This window comes from Lissotriton vulgaris, chromosome 5 (genome assembly GCF_964263255.1).
Source record: "Lissotriton vulgaris chromosome 5, aLisVul1.2, whole genome shotgun sequence".
In the NCBI taxonomy this organism is placed as follows: domain Eukaryota; kingdom Metazoa; phylum Chordata; class Amphibia; order Caudata; family Salamandridae; genus Lissotriton; species Lissotriton vulgaris.
The window spans coordinates 1141759555-1141780835 of record NC_141693.1 but is presented as its reverse complement, the minus strand read 5'-3'; the positions used below and the strand labels follow the sequence as shown (position 1 = coordinate 1141780835).

Below are 21281 nucleotides of genomic sequence, written 5' to 3'. Positions count from 1 at the left end.
ACGAAATCTATGGCCCGGTTGAACTCTTGAAATATCCACATCAGTTCAAGGTTTCATTAAGTGACTTTGTAAAACCAAGTACATTCTCTGATGATTGGGACTTTGAAAGCATAAATAATATGATGTCAGATTTAGTAATGTCAGCAAAATTTACTGAACATGTTTACTTACAGGGTTCGTCGAATTATGAACAGATGTACTGTTACAATCACTTTGCACATCACTATTTACATAAATCTGCTCAACCTAGAAATGTTTTTAAGTATAATCAATGGGAACATTGTGCGACTCCACCAAAAAGCAATTCAAAAACATTTTATGGGAAATTTCCATACTTCTCAGGGTTTACCACAAGTGATGCAGAAACGTTTTACTTCAAACTGTTAAATAAGACCGGGATAAAAACAATGTTGACAAATACTAAATTGATTTATTTTGAAACATTTTATGAAAAAATTATTACATTTGGTTTTGAATTCTGGAAAAACAACATTGAAACAAAAACCATCTGGGGTACAAAAGAATGGCAGGTCCAAGGTTTAGAAGTATTATTTAGAGCCTGCATGATCCCAGAATAAATAATATTCTTGAATGACACCATTCAACAGACTACTTGTCTTGGCCTAGCTAAGATTAAAGACTTAAACAAACCGCCTATTCCAAAGCTGATACCTGATAGTAACACCACTACAGATGTTGAGATAGACGTATCCCATATTTTACACCAAAACAGAACACATCCTGATTGGAAAAAGTGGTTGATCTGGCCTACAGACACAAATACCTGTCAAGATAGATTCCTGAACAAAAACAGGGGTTCAAAATGACCAGACCAGACCCTAGATACTCCCAGAGACAACATCCAGGGATAGTAACAACATACAGTGTAGGAAAACTATGCCTTGAGTGGCTACAGAAATCCACACTGGCTGAAAGTAAGCAACACTTGAGTTTACTTAAAGACGGTGCTGACTTGCGTGATTTCATAATGGGACCACGCAAACAGCGTCAAACGTTTCATAGCGGCCAGCATATACGCTGCGTACAACGAAGCATGGAAAGTAATGCAAATTGAAATAGCAGAAAAAATACAAGAAATTGATCTTTCCAAATTAATTCGATCACTTGTGGAGAGGTGGGGCTCACTGGTTAGAGGCGGCAGACCTGTGAGCAGAGAACGGCCCGGGACCAGGGTTCAATTCCCGACGCGACAGGGTCGTGGACCAGGGGTCAACGGACTCGATAATTCTCACCTCAGTGCCTACTCTAACCAGGGAACACACTCGGTAACTCTGGGCATTGAACTTGCCTCATCTCTACAATGGCCCCCCACAGATGCCGGGATGCCTGGTTTCACCGTGGAGATACCCAGAAAGGGACCATCTCACAGGGAAAACCAGGACGGGTTCCCCAGCGGTCTACAGCGCCAGGACACTCGGGTAGAGTAACAGTGCGCTTTACAAGAATCCCACATTCACATTACATTACACTTTCTGTTGTGGACAATGGGTTAATGAATCTGTCTTCCAGAATATATTCACTGGACAGTATTGTATCATCTGCTATCGATATAATAGATCAGGGCTTACTAATGTTACATCACGGTCAGTCCCAATTGCGTTCTATTGTACAGCTCGGCTGGACGTTGCAAAATCTGCGTTCAGGCTACGTGCCATGGCGTTTGATAAACACAACGTCATTATTTTCTATCTTTAACCTTACTGATAAACAAATCCGTTTGGCAAAAAAAGGAGTAGACTATACGATTCTGAGCATTGAAAAACTTGAGAGATTACCATTGACAATGTCAGAAAGACCTGTCATTGAATGGATAATACACGGAATAATAACAATTCCGATAACAACTTTCCAATTTAAATACTGCCAAGAGTATATACCAGCAGGCCAGTATGAAAGGTTGGGTAAAGGGTACATTAAGTCATCATGGAAATTACCTTACACACACATGCTATAGTGAAAAGAAACAGAATGTATTTCTTAGTGGTAACACTTGTAAACAATCAGTAAGCGGTATACTTCTGTGCCAAGGTATTAATTTGCATGGGGCCTGTGAGGGGACTTCAAATAACCTTTCATGTCACCAGCATGGCACACCTGCAACACAAATAGAGCCATTCTTTAGACGGCTTTCTAACGGGAGCTATATTCTAATAGTGGACCACAGCTGTTGTGGCATGGTGCCAGGAAAAGCCTATCTCGTAAGCGTTAGTTCCAGGGTCACTTGCTGTTTGCAAGTATTGTACCCAAACAGCACTCCAGATACAGAGGCGACGATTTGGCCTTCTTTGAATATCTCGTCTATTCGAATTGATACTTTAAGCAGAATGAAGTCTGTTCTTTTACAGACAACTGTGCCTTTAACGGCATCAAAAGAAACATATGATCTTCTAGTTGCAAGGACAACATCAGAGATACATACCCTTTTATCAACAAATTGCCCCGTGCATTTCGTAGAAATGCTAAGCCAAATCCTAAATAGGTCTGATGCCATTGGTATCCCACATATATTTAAGACAATTTTTTTCGGGACTGTTAACTCCCTTCGAAACAGTTCTGGGCATCTTTCCCAATTTTGTCCATTCGGTCTTTGGCGGCCTACCACTACTTTTGGGACTCGTAGCAGGAATTTTATTTTTGACCCTTCTGCTCCGATATGGCAAGCCAAGTCGAAGACCAGACTTCAGCAACAATGGAAGAAACGATCCTAGCTATACGCTATCGGGACCGCATAACTAAAGTCCTTAGATTAGCCCGGCTAAGAGATCTGAATATGACCTGGTTTCTTTCATTCAGACCTATCTGGCAGAATTGCATCCTACCTGTGCTTTGATGTATGCTATGCGGAGAAGAATGCGTGTTGGACGTCTGTCTTCCACTACCATCAGCAGTACCTTTGGATACAGATACTTTGCTAAGTCCGGTAACGACTCATGCATCGTGTTGTCCCCAGCGGCTACCCATTCTGATGACGGAATTCGTTGAGACTTCACCACTACGATTAGGTGGCAGTGAAGTACGAGATGAGAGCAGCATCACCCAGGTAAGGCCTTCTGTGAGCATTGCTGATCCTGACATCGATGATAGCAATCATTTTCATGACTGCACTGTTGCGGCATTTTCAAACTTGGTCGAACTTTCAGCTGATGTCGTAGACCAATTTTTTGCAAGTCTGTATGAAATGATGTTCTCCCCTGAACAGAGAGAATAAACTTTTTAATCTACGAGCACACAGCGTTCCCCTGAACTCTGAATTCGGCCTTCAGCTTTGATAAACGAAAGCTACTGAAAACATTTGGGACTATTTTTCTCCCCTGAAAGCGAAAAATTTTTTTTCCAACTTCCAAAATATTTACTTTTTGCCGGCACATGTACTCTGCTTAAAGTAGAACTATTCTTAAAGAACAGAGCTTCTATTTTTAGGAACTCTAGGGACAAAATATTACCTCAGCCTCTAACACATTTACAGCTATATTTATCTGTGATGGAATGGTCTCGACCTTCTTTTCTGTATTAAGAGCCATTTCATGTGTAATTTTCGCAAATCATTCGGCTAATATGTATATAGGCCTCTTTGACTGAATGATTACACTGCTTAAAAAGTGTACAGTACCTATAATCATTTTTCGTGTATTTCGCATACACCATTTCGAATGCAAAAATGTAGTTTGGGGTGGGTTGGAATACACATGCACCTTTAAATGTTTACTATTGCTTAGTTTTAGTAATGATGGACATTAGATCGTGGAGTGGGTATTGTCTTTTTATCTAGGAACCTAAATCGATATTTCTATTTTATGCCCTTGTACGGTTATAATCAATATAATCACTATAATGGCATAAGAATCATATCCATATTTGTTGTAGCCCATGCAGTCACATTAAGCAAGGCTACTTCCCCGGACTCCTAGAAAGCACAACGAGTTCTCTAAACAAACCAAACCTCCAGCAACCTGGGAAATCCCCATTTGCTTTTGTTTTGATTTCGTCCTAGAACTCCTGTACTGTAAGAACGGCCAGTTCTTAGTGACATCTTTATTGACGTGTTATGTCCACCCTTACATCAAACCCGACACCTTTCAGGTATAAATATACCAACGTTGCCTTAAGCAAACACACGGTGGTGGTTTTGGAGCAGAGCAGCTATCTACTCGCCCGAGAGCCCAGCTGATGCGAGAGCCCACGGACGCTGCCCCTCCCTTTTGACGCACTGAGAGAGACGCTGTCTTTTCTCCTGCCGAGAAAATCCAGCTCTGGTGTTCTCAGCCGCCTTCGCGGGCTGCTGGGATATCGAGTCCTGAAAGAGAGATACCAGACCTCCTGCATTCTATTACCCAGGTACGGAGCTGACTAAATCCTTAAAGAGAATTCTTGAATCAGATCCTTGGCAAAACCAACTTAACCTAAACTGCTACTTACTTACTCCTTCCCAGTATTCGGCTTAGGTCAGGTACACCGGGGTAGGCGTATTTAGAAGCACCAGTTGAGTACATTAGACAATGTTTATATGTATGTATATATTTTATCCATTTTAAAGTTTCTTATGGCTAAGAAACCATATCAATGCTTTTACAGTATTATTTCATAATACTCCTTTTACTGTACGCACTTTACTTTATAATAAGTATTGCAATTATGGCAATTCATCTGCTCAATAAATAACACCTTTTTATTGAAAACGCCCGTCTCTCTTTTCTCTGCACTCTGGTGAAACTAAGTATGCACTTCTGACTGAGTGAAATAACTGTCTATTGTTTTCACACGACTCTAGAGATACACTCTTATTCTGAGGGAGCAAAGTTGTCATGTTATATGGTTGTCAGAAGCTAATCCCTTCTTGTCTATCCAGGGAGGTTAAACTCCTCCCCGTTTATTCGAGAATGTTTCTAGTGACCTCTGAGCTAGCTGGCAAACCTTAAGTCTAATATAGTCAGTAGAGACCTAGTCGATCTCAGTCCTACGTCTACACTGCTGAACATAGTATTCCAATGCGCAGAGCCTATTGGGAATATAGGAACTACACTACAGAATCACCGTTAGTCATGCAAAAGAAAAATTAAACGACGTGGAAAAACTGCACACCTAACTCAGTGATATGTTGGGACAATAGATTTTTTAAACCATTAGATATATTTTTCCATCTTAATAATGCATTAACACAATACTAAATTATACTTAAACATAATCTGAACCTACTATACAAGTGCTTGCATAACAGATTGAAAAGTCTCAGTGCCGATGGATATACCTTTCCGCAGAGTTCTTCCCTTGTGCATTATCCTATGCGGCATCAAACTGTATGTAGTATTTTAGTGAACCGGAGGTCTCAGTGGCTCCATCATCAGGGGAGCCTCATGGTTTGGGTGCAGAGCTTTCATTCTGTTAATGCGGATCAGCACTGGTGGATCAGTGGTGGAAATCACCAACTTTTTGACAGGTGGTCTGTTAGTCTGAGCCTCAGGAGGCTCAGACTAACATGGATATAGATGCCTCCTCACTGGGCTGGACTGCCCATCTGGGCTCAGGTTCTGCATCTCACCAGCCAAGCAGCATGGACTGACATGGTGGAAGCCGCTGCTTTCTATCAAAGTTTGTGATAAGATCTCAAACATGCCTTATGGTTAGCAGTAAACTTACCCACTACATTTATGGAATTGGTCAATGTGAGAAGTTGGCCTGATATATGATGTCTCCAATTCTTATATCAGTCCAAACAATCCCTTATGGTGGTGGTTGTAAGTCAACCTTATAGACAAGCTATCCTAGGGGTAGCATGGACTAAGCAGCCTTCAGGCTAAACTCAAGAGGGCATGTGAAGCCAGCTGTTTTACCAATCACAATCCTGTAATCTCAAATGAAAGGACACCACACAAGTTATATATTATAAAAATATATGTATTTATTCTCAGAATAATCCTCTATACTCTTTATGAGTCTAGAAGCACAAGCGTTTAAACAAAAGCACAGTAAAACATGAAAGTTGCACAATTATGGATGAGTCCCAGGGGCCACTCAAACCATATACTAAAATAGTGGTATAAGTATCACTACTTGAACAGTGGTAAGGCCTGAGGCCTTGGGAATCGCTGGGGCTATTCGGGACTAGCAGTGGTGAAGTCGGGAAAAGCCCGCGGGACTCTGGTGCAGCGCTAAAAACACACGCATGCACCAATGCAAAGTCAATGGTGCGTAAAAGTTATCGAGTTACAGTTTTAGGAGTCTTACGACTGGACTAGAATTACCAAACTTTAGACTTAGACACTAGAGGTGTATTCCAATGCAGGAGCACCGGCGTTCATGAGTTGCCTCACCCACAGGAAGCGGGTGCATAGGTGCCAAAGTGTCGGGTTTCGTCACGCAGTCTAATGGTGCCTGGAGATGAAGATGCTGCAGGCGTCCAGAAGAGAAGTGTCCGGTTGGATCCAAGGGTGGATCGAAGATGTAGAGTACCTGAAAGCAGAGGGGACAGAGTCTGGGTCACTCAGCAGTGACTAGGGTGGAACCAGGAAGGAACCAGGCAATGTCTGGCGCAATCAGGTGGTTGTTGTGAAGCTTGACTCCGCTGCCACGTGGACTCTGGGGCATCTAGGATGACCAGGAGTGGAGCACGAGCTGTCCCACGAAGGCTCTCGCTGATGGCGGTGTCGGCTTCCGGATCGGAGCAAACAGGCCTTGGCAAATGCATCCCACGCAGGATTCGAAGATCGCTTCTTACTCGGACTAGCAAGGTCAGAGCGGTGGCTCCTTTTCAGGGGAGCGAGGGCAAGTCTGGAGCAACCAGACTCACAAGTTAGTTTTCAAGGTTCGTCGGTTTTGGGGCCACTAGCCAACGGGCGAGCGACCGGACCAACGCGTCGAGCAGAAAAGTGCAGAAGGGCCCCACGCAGTACTCGGAGATTGTGGAGGGGTGAGCTTCGGTGCAAAAGCTGCTCGGGGCTGGGGCTTTTCAAACCCCAATGCACAGCTTTGACGGAGTCTCGGAAGCTGCACGGTCAGCACTTCGTAGTTTTTCCAAGATGGCCGGCTCCACGCTCCACGGGTCTCAGATTCGCTGGGACTGTGGATCGGGCTGTTGGGAGTCGAGGGAAGCTGGTCTTGTCGATCTCTGTCGCTCGAGTTCCGGCGGGAACTGCAACAAAGCAAACGGTGAGGCGCTGGATGGTGCCTGTTTGCACAGGGTGGTCAGTCCTTGACCACAAGGGAGGTTCTTCAGTCTTCCACGTTGAGTGGGATGTCGAAGGTCCAGAGTTCTGTATCAAAGTTTCAGTCAGGATAATCTGATGTGCGCTAGCACTGCTCCCACCTTTATTCCAAACTAGTGGGCTGGATTACCTGTAAGGTCCCTCCTATGGGTGGAACCAGGGAAGGGGGTGGTTACACCCATTTCCCTTTGTCCAGTTTCGCGCCAGGACTGGGGCTGGTGTGCCCCAGAACTGGTTTGACTGGATTATGCAAGGGGAAGCCTTGTGCTCCCCAGGCAGTGTCTAGTTTCATTCAACCCACCCTGCCCCAATACACTATCTCCTGTCTGGGGAGGTGTAGCACCTCCCTGCGACAGGAAACCCTTTGTCCAGCCCTCCCCTGCCAAGTTTCGGTCAGCAGTAGGAGGTCAGACTCGTGTCTGGCAGCAGCATCCATTTTGTGATGCTGAGGCTCTGGTTAGAATTAACCGCGTTTTAGCAAAGTAACATGTCTTCTCCCTCTAGAGGGGTGGAATGCTACCCCCGTCGCCAGGACTGCGAGGGGGTAGGATTCCAAAAGCGTATGACACCTTACACGACATGTTTTGATAAAGCCAAACCAAAGTTAGCACATAACCGTGATGGATTATAATGCACTTAAGAGTATATGGTATGGCAATATCCTGGAACAGCTAAGTGAGTTGGTCCCGACAGCTGCAGACCGGCTCAGCTCATGTTAGAGCACCATCTCACATAAAACCAAGCACTCTGCCTCCAGGATTGCTAAGGCCTGCCATAGGAGTGACTTATAGGTATATATGTGTCCAGTTTTAAGTGTAGATATAGGTATACTATATCTAAGCAAGGGGTGATTACACGACCTTGCCCCCAGCTGAGTGATCAGCCAGTTGTGTCAATTTAAGGACCAGCCAGGGGTGGCAAAAGATATGTTGCAGCCCCTGGTAGGCCTTGGATGCACCTATGCCCTGGGCACCTATAGTGCACTGTACAGGGGCTGATAAGGTGTCCAGTACCAGATTGGTTATGCACCTAGGGTGCATGGAGTCCATTTTACAGAGAGAGCAGAAAGCCTGGGGCCCTGATTAGCAGGGTCCCAGGCCAACTAAGTCGAAAACCAGCTAAACACAAGGCAGAAAATCTGGGGTAACCATAGTCCGGTATCCACCCTCCTACAGTCAACCTCACTTTACAGGTAGAAGCTCAACAAAGGAGTTGACAAGAATAGAATTGCCAGGAGCCTGTACATAAATGCCCCACATTGTTAAAGGACGATAATCTCCAGTGGAAGAAGTCGAGGAAGAAATCATGCAGATCAAAACCTGCACAAACCTTCAACGCGAAATAAAACAGAAAGAGGAGGCCTTGATGGTTTACGTTTATATTGTGGACCAGCTCATCATTAGAGGTAAACAACGTTTCAAGATCTTGAAATGCATACCAGGACCAAAGGTTTCTCTTTTAAAAACATGCCTTGAAAGTAAAAGCACATTTTTTCCATATATTCTTTGTGATCACTAAACAAGGCCCACTTGCCTTATTAGAATTAATTAAGTCTGGAGTTTCTGGAATATTTATTGATCAGACTTTTCAAAGAAGCACAACATACCCATTCAAAGAAGAGATTGAACTCAATTTTTGAACTGGATTAAAATACTAAAAACTCAGGCAAAGTAATCGACAAAACATGAACGTTAATCAAGGTAAACCAATCATGACGTGCAAAATGGATACCGTGATATCATAGATACTCCAGGATTGTTAATGATTTTAGGGACTTCCTGGCTTCAGTGCCATGTAACCCAATTTTGCAACTGTTCCTCTTCTCTAATGCAATAACCCCTGATGTGCTTCTCATTGGAGAATTTGCATGAAATAGGATAACCTGATGTCTGTAAAGACTTTCTGAATGTGGTTAGTGTAAAGGAGGCAGACGGTCTTCCTACCCTTTCGGCAATATGATTATACTATTGTCTTCATTCCTGGAGCAAAGATACCACTTAAACAAACATACCAACTTACTGTTCAAGACCTATTAGACATTCCCATGTACCTTTATGGTATTTTGGATTTCATACAAACAAAGAACAACATCTGGCACATATCTGTGAAATAATGTCTAAGAAAACATTGTCTCTACACCTCAAATTAGAGTGATGCATTTTTCTCCAATTTTACTTCTTTGAGGAATTTGCGTTACCACTGCTATTCACTCACAGTGCTGGGCATTCATAAGTGTTTGTCTTCAGGGTATTGAGTTATGTGTTTTCGCAGCTACTGTTTGAATGCCATTCACTAGAAGGGAGGTCTCCGGATAACATCATGCAATAAGTCGAGAACCAAAGAGATGGTGGAACAGCATTTTGTTTTCTCTCTTCCTTCCCCCTGATCTTCCCTGCTGCCCGCTATGTTTGAGTTGTACATTGTCAAAACTTATATCATGGAAGGGTTGGGTTCACTTTGAATTTCCAACAACGTGGTCATTTACAAGATCAGGGCATGGAGGTAGCTGAACTCTGACAGAGCTGCAAGATCACAGTTACGGTAAGACTGTGCTATTCAATTCTTTTCAACATATGTTAGTTAGTTCAGTATTACTTACAGGGTTGGATTTTTTATGGCCCTCATACTTGCAGAGCATTTAATAATAATAATAATAATAATAATAATAATAATAATAAAGTCATTTGTAAAGCGCATGGTTACGCCATCTCGGCGTGTCCCGCGCTGAGTGAGAGGGAAGAGCAGCGCACCTAAAACAGAACCGGCCATTACATTATATGCTGTCAGAGAATAGATGGGTTTTAAGCAGATTTCTGAACTTGATCTCAGAGCTTTCCAGCCTGAGTTTTATCAGGAGTTTATTCCAGTTCTGAGCGGCACGAACCGTAAAAGAACGACCCCCCCCATACTGGCCTTCTTTACCTTAGGGATCTCCAGTACCCCGGTGCCAGTAGACCTCAGAACCCTCCTTGGCGCATATCTGGTGATCAAGTCACTCAGATAAGATGGACCAGTGTTGTTATGAATACGGTGACAAGTGCATAGTGTCTTAAACATAACTCTTTCTTTTACTGGCAAACAGTGCAATGAGTTAAGGGCTTTCTTAGAAGCCGTCCTCCTAGGCTGACTACGGACCAGCCGCGCAGCTGCATTCTGCAGAACCTGTAGTCGTCCAAGACTTTTGTCCGTGGCTCCCAGATACAGTATGTTGGCATAATCAAGGCGCGACGTTATAAGCGCGTGTACCATGGTCTTTCTTGCCCCTACTGGGAGTAGATCCAGTGTTTTGCGCAGTTTTTTCAAAACACCAAAACACTTTCCAACTACCTTTCTTATGTGTCCATCATAAGAGAGAGTCGGATCTACCCAAACCCCCAGATTTTTCACCTCATTGCACGGTATAGGGGTAGAACCCAAGCTTGAAAGCCACCATTCTGTCGACCAGCTGGGAACACTGCCTCCCACCACCAGCACCTCGGTTTTGCTACCATTCAGTTTAAGGCAGTTCTTATCCATCCAGGAGGCAAGCTCCTGCATGCAGGCCCTAAAGTTGGAGGCAGCAGTCTCCAGAGCCTGGGATAGGGAGATCATCAGCTGGGTGTCATCTGCATAGGAGACCACTCCAACTCCAAAGCCCTGCACGATCTCTGCCAGCGGCGACATATATAAATTGAACAAGGTGGGACTCAGGGCAGAGCCCTGAGGCACTCCCTGCTGCAATTCAATGTCTTTGGAGTCGTGTACACCCAGTCTGACCTGAAAGCTGCGTCCAGTTAGAAAGGACTTCAGCAATTTCAAGGCAGAATCCGAGACACCACCTTTATTCAAACACTGCAGCAAGGTGTAATGTGCTACAGTGTCGAAAGCGGCACTCAGATCTAACATGATTAGCACCATAGTGTGTCCCGCATCTGCCCTCTTTCTGATGGTTTCTTTGGCCCTTAACAGAGCAGTTTCCGTGGAATAACCTGCCCGAAAACCAGATTGCGACGGGTGAAGGAGGCTCGCATCTTCCAGATGGGTCATAAATTTCCCTTACACATCAAGCAATCTTGTTAACAATTCCTACCCAATCCCTCTGACCCGATTCTTATGACAGGGCATCAATGGATAAATAATGTCCCTGGGAATGATAGATAGCAGACAGCAGTTGCCTGGAATGTCCAAAAATAAAAAGTACAGCTCATTGATTTAATTTAATATAATGAAACATTGTTATAGTATTTTTATTCAGGCTCAATATCAGATATTGTACCAGTTATAAAAAAAAAATCAAGGTAACTGTAGATTTATAAATTAGACAGATTTTGCCTTTATCGTGTTACACTTTCCACTACTACAGGATGGGAATCTGTGATTCAGATGGCATGTGCAATCAACAACATTTAAACTAATGTAAAACTGCAGCCACACTGGGGCCAGGCTATGACAAGGCTAAAACTGATCTAAGAGTTGGATGAATCAGTTATCATAATGGGACCTGGACATACTGATGTTAAGGAAAACATGTTTGCAATACTTCTATTAGTGATGATAAGAATGTCAATTGTTACTTCACAGTCATTTACATCTGGAGCCCTTATATTTTTTACCTCAGGTAAGTAAGACTTACTTTGCAGGTAAGTCTTAGTTTTAACTCCTTTTTATTTCATTTATACACATTAATACCTATCAATATTAAGCTCTTATGTATACATACTTCATTTATAATTACATATGTACAACCTCTCTATAGACACACACATTTAAATACATAAATTAATTTTGTGAAATGTAATTTTATTTCTAAAATTATTATTTGTTAAATAATTCTTATTACTTGTAAAGCACCTATACATTCAAACTATCTTCATACCTATAACATACCACCACAGATCCCTACTCCACCCCCCTTACAGGCTTTCCTTTTTTCAGGTTCCATTTTTGGTAAATTCTGGTGGGGTTTTTTCAGTGATTTCAATACCTTCGAAAAACAGTGGTTATCAGTGGTTACACATTTCCGTGCCATTAAAAAAAACAGAAGGATTAGTTACTTATCTGTAATCCTAGTAATCATCCGGGGGTATACTCATCAAAGTCATAATCTATGAATAATCCCTGCCCACGTGCGGGATCCCGGAGCATATAGAAAATACAAATATATACATATATATGCATATGTGAAAACATATATAAGCAGCCTAAAATGTTTCCAACATGGCAAAAATGCTGAAATTACATAGATTTGCGTAGTAGAAATGATACTTTCCCAACCCAAAAGGAAAAGAAGGAGCAGTAAACATTTGTCATACAAACAATGCTTTATTGCCATAGAGAAAACCTGTAATTGCAGGCATTTGCCAGTAGGCTGCAGCAGAGTACTAAGAAACCAAGACAACTGGCACCTTGCCTTTAAGGCATTAGAGTAGTGGTGCCGTGCCTTTAAGACATGCAGGAGACCCCCTGCTCCCATGATGCACCACAGGTGACAGTTGGGTCAGTTATTTTTGGAGGTGCATATGCACCTGTGCAGATCCGTAATCATTAAACAAAACACTTCCAAGTAATGCTCGTCCGGGGAGGTGGGTGGGTCGCTTATGACTTTGATGAGTATACCCCTGGATGAGAACTAGGATTACAGGTAAGTAACTAATCCTTCTCATCCAGGGGATACTCATCAATAGTCATACTCAATGAATAGAGTAGCAAGCCCATACCGAAAGTCTCACGGACGAGCAACAAAGTAAACATAACATGAATCAATATCACATTTAAAATGCATTTATGCAAATAAATTCCTCAAAGAGGCCTAACCAACCTGGGCATTGGCCTGTGCATCTGAATCTAGACAGTAATGGTGGGTAAAGGTATGTACTGAGCGCCATGTGGCCGCCTTGCAAATCTCAGATATCGGAATGTTGCGAAGGAGAGCTGTGGTAGAAGCTTTCCCTCTAGTGGAATGTGCATGTGGTCTGCCCTGCAAAGCCTTGTTAGCTAATTGGTAGGACAGAGCTATACAGGAGACGATCCATCAAGAAATAGACCCTTTTGAAGCAGCCAGACCAGTATTAGTTGAACAATAGTTGACAAAGAGCCAGTCAGATTTCCAAAGTGGAAGAGTCTTAGCAAGGTAAAATTTCAAAACCCTCCGGAGATCCAGGGAGTGTAAAGATCTCTCTGGGGGAGTGGTTGGCTGAGGGAAGAATGTAGGCAGTGTGACGGTCTGGTTGATGTGGAAATCCGAGACCACCTTGGGCAGGAAGCTCGGGTGAGTTTGCAACACCACTCTATTGGCATGAAAAACAGTGTAAGGCTCCTTGCAGCACAGGGCCTGAATCTCACTCACCCTGTGGGCTGAGGTGATGGCTACCAAGAAAGCAGTTTTCCAGGTCAAGTGCTGCAAAGATGCTTTATGAATCGGCACGAAAGGAGCACCCATCAATTTGTTATGGATGATGTTAAGCTCCCAGGGAGGAGAGGGGGACCTCACTTGTGGAAATACTTTCTTAAACCCCTCTAGGAAATCTTTGACCACAGGTATTTGGAAGAATGAGGTCTGGGTAGGAGACTTTCTATAAGCTGTGATAGCAGCTAAATGAACCCTGATGGAAGGGTACTTCAGGCCTGACCCAGCCAAGTGTAGTAAGTATGGAAGAATCACCTGCTCCTGACCTTGAGTCGGATCAAGAGCATTGTCCTTACACCAAAGTTAAAACCTCTTACACTTGAAAGCATAAGACTTTCTGGTGGAGGGCCTCTTCGCTTCTCTAAGAATGTCCATACAGTCAGCTGAAAGGTCTAGGTGGCCATACTGGATGACCTCAGGAGCCATGCAGTCTATCGAAGGGAAGGGAGATTTGGATGAACATTCTCCCCTCGTCCTTGGTCAGTAAGTCTGGGCGGTAGGGCAGCCTCCGGTGAGGAACCTCTGACAGTTGGAGGAGATCTGGGTACCACCACTGGTGTGGCCACTCTGGCGCTATCAGGATCATTCTGGTGTTGGTCCTGTAGAACTTCTGTATTACCGCCGGGATCAGAGGGAGCGGAGGAAAAGCGTACAGCAATGTCTGCCACCAGCTGATCAAAAGTGCATTTCCCCGTGATCCCTGCTGGGGGTATCTGGACGTGAAGACGGGGCATTTCGTGTTTGCCGCGTCTGCGAACAGATCGATGTTTGGCACTCTCCATTGCCGAAAGATTTCCTGAGTGACGTCTTCGTTGAGCACCCAGTCGTGTGCTTCTACGAAGTCTCTGCTGAGGCCGTCTGCTTGAACATTCAGGGTTCCTTGAAGGTGGACAGCAACGATTAAGAGGCCCGTCGCCAGTAGCCAGTGCCAAATGGATTGGGCTTCCAGAGACAGGACTCGTGATCTGGTGCCCCCTTGCTTATTCAGATAGAACATCGTTGTTGTGTTGTCTGTCTGAACTTGAATGTGGCGGAATTGAAGAGACGGATACAGGGACTTGAGCGCCAGATGAACCGTCTGTAGCTCCAAGAAGTTGATGCGATAACTTCTTTCTGTCTCGGACCAGACACCTTGTACCTGAAGCTGGCCCATATGAGCTCCCCAGCCTTGCATTGAGGCATCTATGACTACTGTCTGAGTTGGAGGCGTCTGATGAAAAGGGACCCCTAGCAACAGGTGAGAGCTTTTCATCCACCATCTGATGGAGTCCCTGGCAACTTGATGGAGAGAGACACGATCTTCCCAGTGACCCGACCTCTGAGACCCTTGATCTTCTAGTGCCTGCTGAAGAGGCCGCATGTGAAGGTGCGCATTGGGCACAATGTAGATGCAGGAGGCCATCAATCCCAGTAGTGAAAACATCTGTCTGGCTGTAGGATTTGCGGTGTCGAGAAGGGTGCGGCACTTGAGAAGCATTGATGACAACCTCTCCTCCGAAGGACACATGCTTGCCCCTGCCGAGTCCAGGGAGGCGCCCAGATAATGTATTCGTTGGGTGGGGTTGAGGACCGACTTCCTGTACTTGGCTTGCAACCCCAAGGAATGCAGCAGGTTGAGGCAGTATGAGAGATGGCTCTGAAGTAGAACAGGTGTGGAGCTTTTCAGGAGCCAGTCGTCTCTGTATGGATAGACGAAGATCTTCCCCCCTGCTGAGGAAGGCTGCCACCACCGCCATGCACTTGGAGAATGTCCGAGGGGCGGATTTGAGGCCGAACGGAAGCACTGAGAAATTTGCGATGTTTCACTGAGACAGGTATGTGAAAGTAAGCGTCATGCAGGTCGATGGCACACATCCAGTCTCCCTGATGCAGGGCTAGCATACGAAATTTCTTTCAGATAAACCTGTTCAGCAGGCTCACGTCGAGGATAGGTCTGTACTCTCTGGCGACTCCTCGCTTTTGGACTAGGAAGTAACAAGAGTATACCCCTTGATTACCTTGGGGAGGTGGAACCTCCTCTATGGCCCTCTTGGAGAGAAGGATAGATACTTCGTCTTGTAACAGCCGGTTTTGAAGTTGAGGAAGTGCTTCAATTGCGGGGGCACGTGCGGAGGAGACTCGAACCTCAGCAAGTAATCATGCTGCACAACATTCAGCACCCATTTGTCTCTTGTTATCATTTCCTACTCTTCCAGGTGAAAAACTATACTCCCTCCTACCGGAGTGGCAAACAGGTGCGGAGGAAGCAACGCCTCACTGCTTGGGAGGCTGCTTAGAGGTGGACTGTTGCTTGTTATTGCCTCTTCCTCTGCACTTTTGGTGGAACTGGGACCTCTGTTGGTTCTGGGAGGACCATTGTGGGGTTTGAACCCTATGTTGAAAGGAACGTTTTTTGCCCTGACGGAAACGTTTCCAGAGCTCCTTGCTTTTCCAGGCCAATAGCCTTGACAGTGTCCAGCTCTGGCTTTATTTTGTTCATCTCGTCATCGGCGTGAGCCCCGAATAAGGATGAACCATTAAAGGGGAGGTTCAGAATCTTTTTCTGGGCATCAGGCCTGAGGCCTGTGAGGCGCAGTCAGGCTGAGCGCTGTGAACAGACTCCATGGGAGTAGCCATGAGCGGCGAGATCTGAAGCATTCGCTGCAGCACTTATCACTTGATAGGCTACTAGCCGATCTTCTTGCAGAATTTCACTGAAATCCTGCCGGTCCTCTTTGGAGAGCTTTTCAGTGAATCGTGCCAGGGAGTCCCAAAGAGATCTGTCATATCTCCTGAGAATGGCTGAGGCACTCGCAATCTTCATTGATGAAGCTGAAGCATTTCTCATTTTTCTGCTGGGGTCTTGTATTTCTTCGCAATTCTGGATTGGACGGAACCCACCGTTGCAGGGGTGAGGAAGGTGACCATAGCCGGCTCCAAAAATCCTGGCACCAACGGTAGCAGCAGTCTAGGAGCTGTACGGTGTTGTAAGGGGTCAAAGATGACAGACGTGGGAACCCCCGCGGTATGCAAAGTGATGTTCAATTTCTTCGCACCCCTAACCAGAACATCTGTGAAAGTCGTGATGTCATCGATGGGAGACACCCGTGATGGAGGAGAAGGTCACAGAGTAGTCCCGGACCTAAGATCTCGTAGAGGAAGACCATGTGTGTGATCTTGTGCGCCTTCTCTTATGGGGTCAGTCGTGATGATAGCGGTGACGACCCCTGGACAGAGATCGATGTGTAGAAGGTGATCTTGGTCTGGAAGGCGATCTTGGTCTCCTAGGGGAGACCAAGAGGGTCCAGCAGGTCACTTTTCTGAGGAGTTGCCCTGGATGGTGAGTACGTGCATGAGTAATCCGAGCCCGGACTACTGCGGTCACCTGTCCCGGCACCTTGCGGACAGCGAGGTGACAGACCTTAGGCCCTCTCCTATGCAGGTCTGGGGGATCTCTCTCGCGATATCTGCACAATATGCAGTCCTGGAGATGATGACCGGTCTCCAGATGACGATCTGGTCCTGGAAACAGACTGGCGCCGGGACTCCTCTGTGATCGCTGCAATTTTTTCTCTTGACGTCGAGTGCCTCGACGTCTATGAGGTCTGAGTCACCATTGGCATTGAGTGAGGTCTCGACGGTGGTATCGACGTCTATCGCCTACGGCGATGAGGTGACCTTGACGTCGACCTTCGGCGTCGTCTTGGAGATCTCTACGTCGATGTCTCATGGCGTCGTGTCGACGGCGATCTTTCATGGCGTTGTGTCGACGTATATCTTCCAGACGTCGAGTGATGGGTCCTAGACGATGCTCGACGACAACATGCCCACTGGCGGCAAGATGTTCGCCGTTGTGACTCTCGGCGCTGAGGGCGGCGGAGAGTGTCTCGACGCCGACGAAAGCCTCAACGTCGATGGAGACTTATCAGGTCTCTCAGCACCCACAGCCTTCGAGCCCGAAGTGTGGTGTCTCGACACTGACTTACTTGCATGCGGCGGAGAATCTCGACGTCGAGATGGTGTTCTGTCCCTCGAGCTGAAGAGTGCCTGGGCCTCTTCGACAGCGACTTAGACGTTGAATCTCCTCTTACCTTCTTTTTGGGGTCAGGGGAGGTGGAATGTCGCTGCTTCCGATGTTGATTGCTTAAAGAAGGTGGTCTGAAGCCTCCATGACCACCTCCATGATGGCTTTCTGGCAGTGGTGGCACTGGTCAGGATTGTGTGAGGATGTAAGACACACAATACACACAGAGTGTGGAATGCCCTTCCTCTTCACTTGCGCTCCTCACAGTGTGTAGCCCAGTTCAAGAGAAATCTGAAAACCCATCTTTTTAGGAGTGTGACATAAGCTGACTCTTGTTTTGTTTCTCCTCTGCTCTTTCCCATCGCGCCAGGATACTCCCAAGTAACAGAGCGCGTTATAAAATGATTTATGCATATACATATACATCTTCTTGTCACAGGAAAAAAGAACTGACCCAACTGTCACCTGTGGTGCATCATGGGAACAGGGGGTCTCCTGCAGGTTTTAAAGGCACGATACCCCTACTCTAATGCCTTAAAGGCAAGGTGCCAGTTTTCTTGGTTTCTTAGAACTCTGATGCAGCCTACTGGCAAATACCTGCAATTACAGGTTTTCTCTATGGCAATAAAGCATTGTTTGTATGACAAATGTTTACTGCTGCTTCTTTTCCTTATGGGTTGGGAAGGTATGGTTTCTACAACGCAAACCTATGTAATTTCAGCATTTTGCCATGTTGGAAACAGTTTAGGCTGCATATATATATTTTCACATATGCATATATATGTGTATATACATATATGTATTTTCTATATGCTCCGGGATCCAGCACATGGGCGGGGATTATTCATAGACTATGACTATTGATGAGTATCCCCTGGATGAGAAACTGTGTTTTTCCGGTGTTTATGGAACATTTTGCTTTCATTATTGTTTGCTTTCTGCACGGATGGCGCATGGTATTTAGACAGTGTATATGAGGTCCAAATACATTTTTGCGAATCAAACTCCTTGTACTACACCATACAATACTTCAAGTTTTTGGTCATGCACAATCGCTTTTTCCTTCCCATCTAAACTTTGGTCTATGAAAAGGCCCTCTCAACATGGGCACTGAGACAGGCAATATCAAAACAGTCAGTACACAATTTGCCAACTCTGGCCACCTACATAGCTTTCCATGCCAATAATGGAACACCTGAAGATTGTGATTCTCTGGGACAGGTAGTGCAACAAATGCACTGAACTGGGCACATATGCCCTCAGAGTTATTGAATAGGTAAAAAATGAAGCAGTACTTTTCCAAATCCAGATAAAATTCCATTTTACGGAAGAGATCTAGAACTTGTGCAGAGTACCACAGTGAGGCTTCATTGACTTCAAATGCCATGGTTGGAGAAGGGACATTTTTATGCACGATTGCAAGCTATTTCTCATGTATTATAAAATGAAATTTCCTGATTTCCTCCTCAACATTACTTTGCTTCCCAAGTGGCAAGCATTCTAACATGGAACATGTTGTGTCATCCATCCTACTATCAAGAAGATGTTTCAGATGTACACCAATTATGCTGAACACTTGGTAGACAAGGGTGTTTCCAGACTCTAGTTTTTTTATTATGTCCACTACAGCAGTCATGTTTTCCTGTAAAAATGTAAAAATGCAGTAGAGTGTACTTTTTCACATCACTATCAATATGCGATTGACGATCCTCACATTACTTGCCTTTGGCATCCTCAATATGCAAACATTCTGTAAACAGTCGCCACATAGAAAAAAACAGAATTCACAGCATCTAGGACTGAGAACCACTGGTTGAATGACTCAGTTGTGATGAATCTTTCTTCGATGCGACAAAGCACAGCATGAGAAATATTTGCATTTAAGTTCCCACGCATAACGAAAAAGTGCACCAGAATGGACTACAAAGTCTATAGCATTCTTCATGAACTCTGCAGATTGTAAATATGCTTTCAGCATACCAGATAGCAAGAGTCAAGGATCTCTTACAGGGAAGCACTTCAGCGCAGGTATCCATTTTGACAAGTAATCACATAACCTTTTCATATACACAGCTGAATCACTGCAAATACAAACAATATCACTTCAATCTTTGTTGAATTTGGTAAGGACTTTTGGTAGCAGAATTCCAAGTGAATCTATGCTCCATATTTTCGAAAAGGTCTGGTGCCATGTTTTCACCACTATCCCAGATGCTTGGTGAGAGCACTCTATTCACATATACCGGTCACTGCACTTGCATTGAATGTGTAAAGCCTGGGCTGTTTGTCAATTCACCTACTATCAATACCGACTTGCTAGAAAAGGGGTCTGATATATCAAAGGGTTTCACCCATTCTCTGTCTGCCGGTAAATGTGATGGTACATATTGAGAATATTCTTATGAAACCCGCCTATTTACTTATCAGTGAAAGACTCAAACATAGCCAAAATATCAATTATGATTTTGATATTTCCTGATTCTCAAGTTTACAAAATAATCAAATATGACCTAAACATGCTTGCAACTCCTGCAACTTTAGACCAAAGACCACAAAGATGAAAAAAACAAATGTCACCCCCCTAAAAAGCAAAACCCAAACAGAACAATGTTAGCCCATCCTTCCTTGCTTCTAGCTTGTATAACAAAGCTACATTGTATTGGCCCTTTCAGGAAGAAATACAAATTACTCTTTCACTCTCCTCTTCCTTTCTTTGAATGGCATTTATTTTATGTTTCTGTAGGTGTTTTTTCCAGTGTTTATATGTTTACACTGGTGAGGGCCATTTCCCTTTCAATTGGGTTTTCTCAGCTATTATAGGTTTAAACCTAAAACAGGATAGCCAACCCATAGGCTACTCATCCCAGATGCTTAATAACCACTTACTACCATTATACACTACCCCTTCCCTGAACACTAAAAACTCCAAACACTATTAAAGTACAGTAAGTGGGATTGAGTGCGAGTATGTGTGTGTATAAAATGCCTGTGAAATAAAAACCTTTACAGACTGGACGCAAAGTAACAACTCCCAATGTACTTAACCTGTGATATGTCAATTAATTTGCCTGAGGTGTAACGTAACTGTAAGTAACAGTGACATAATGTTACTGTTAGGTGTTTATGTCCTATTGTACAGCATAGCAATGCCTCCTTTTTTTGAGGGAAAGCCCGTCTGTAATCTATTTAAAGCAATACTTTTTAATATCAAACAAATAAAGGCAGCTAAGAAGCGTCTACTATGGTGGAGTTACTTACTTGCCTGTGGGCATCTCTGAGGTAGGTATCATAGCCTGTGCCCTCTACCTGGTAAGAGGATTTGGCTTCATCTGGTACGAGGCAAAGAAAACTTGGAGAAAAAGATAAGTACATTACAAAAGCTGACTCACCCAGGCAATAATGTAAAATACCATTTAATGCATCAACAAGAGACATTTAGGCATATAGCAAACCAGCGAGAGCTTGAGATAAACCAGAAGATATCACATTTGAATAAAAACCATGCATCCAAATTCACAAAAGCATCAATGAATATGTGAAGTAGTGCTCCTGTAGTACTATTTTACATACTCTTAAATGCGCTTGTCAAAAATTGTCATGTACTATTAGTACAAATAGAAAGGTTCTTGCATTCTTTGAACTTTTACTAACAGGGTATTTAGACATTCAAGCT

The 21281-nt window shown here is 44.3% G+C and overlaps 1 protein-coding gene across 1 annotated transcript in view; it reads right to left on the bottom strand.

Moving 5' to 3' along the window:
- FHIP2A (FHF complex subunit HOOK interacting protein 2A) overlaps positions 1-21281 on the bottom strand; it is a 340036-nt gene that overhangs the window by 121912 nt on the left and 196843 nt on the right. The window contains exon 13 of the mRNA XM_086922896.1: positions 20867-20957. Coding sequence (XP_086779022.1) covers positions 20867-20957 — 91 coding nt within the window. The remainder of the gene's footprint in view (positions 1-20866; positions 20958-21281) is intronic.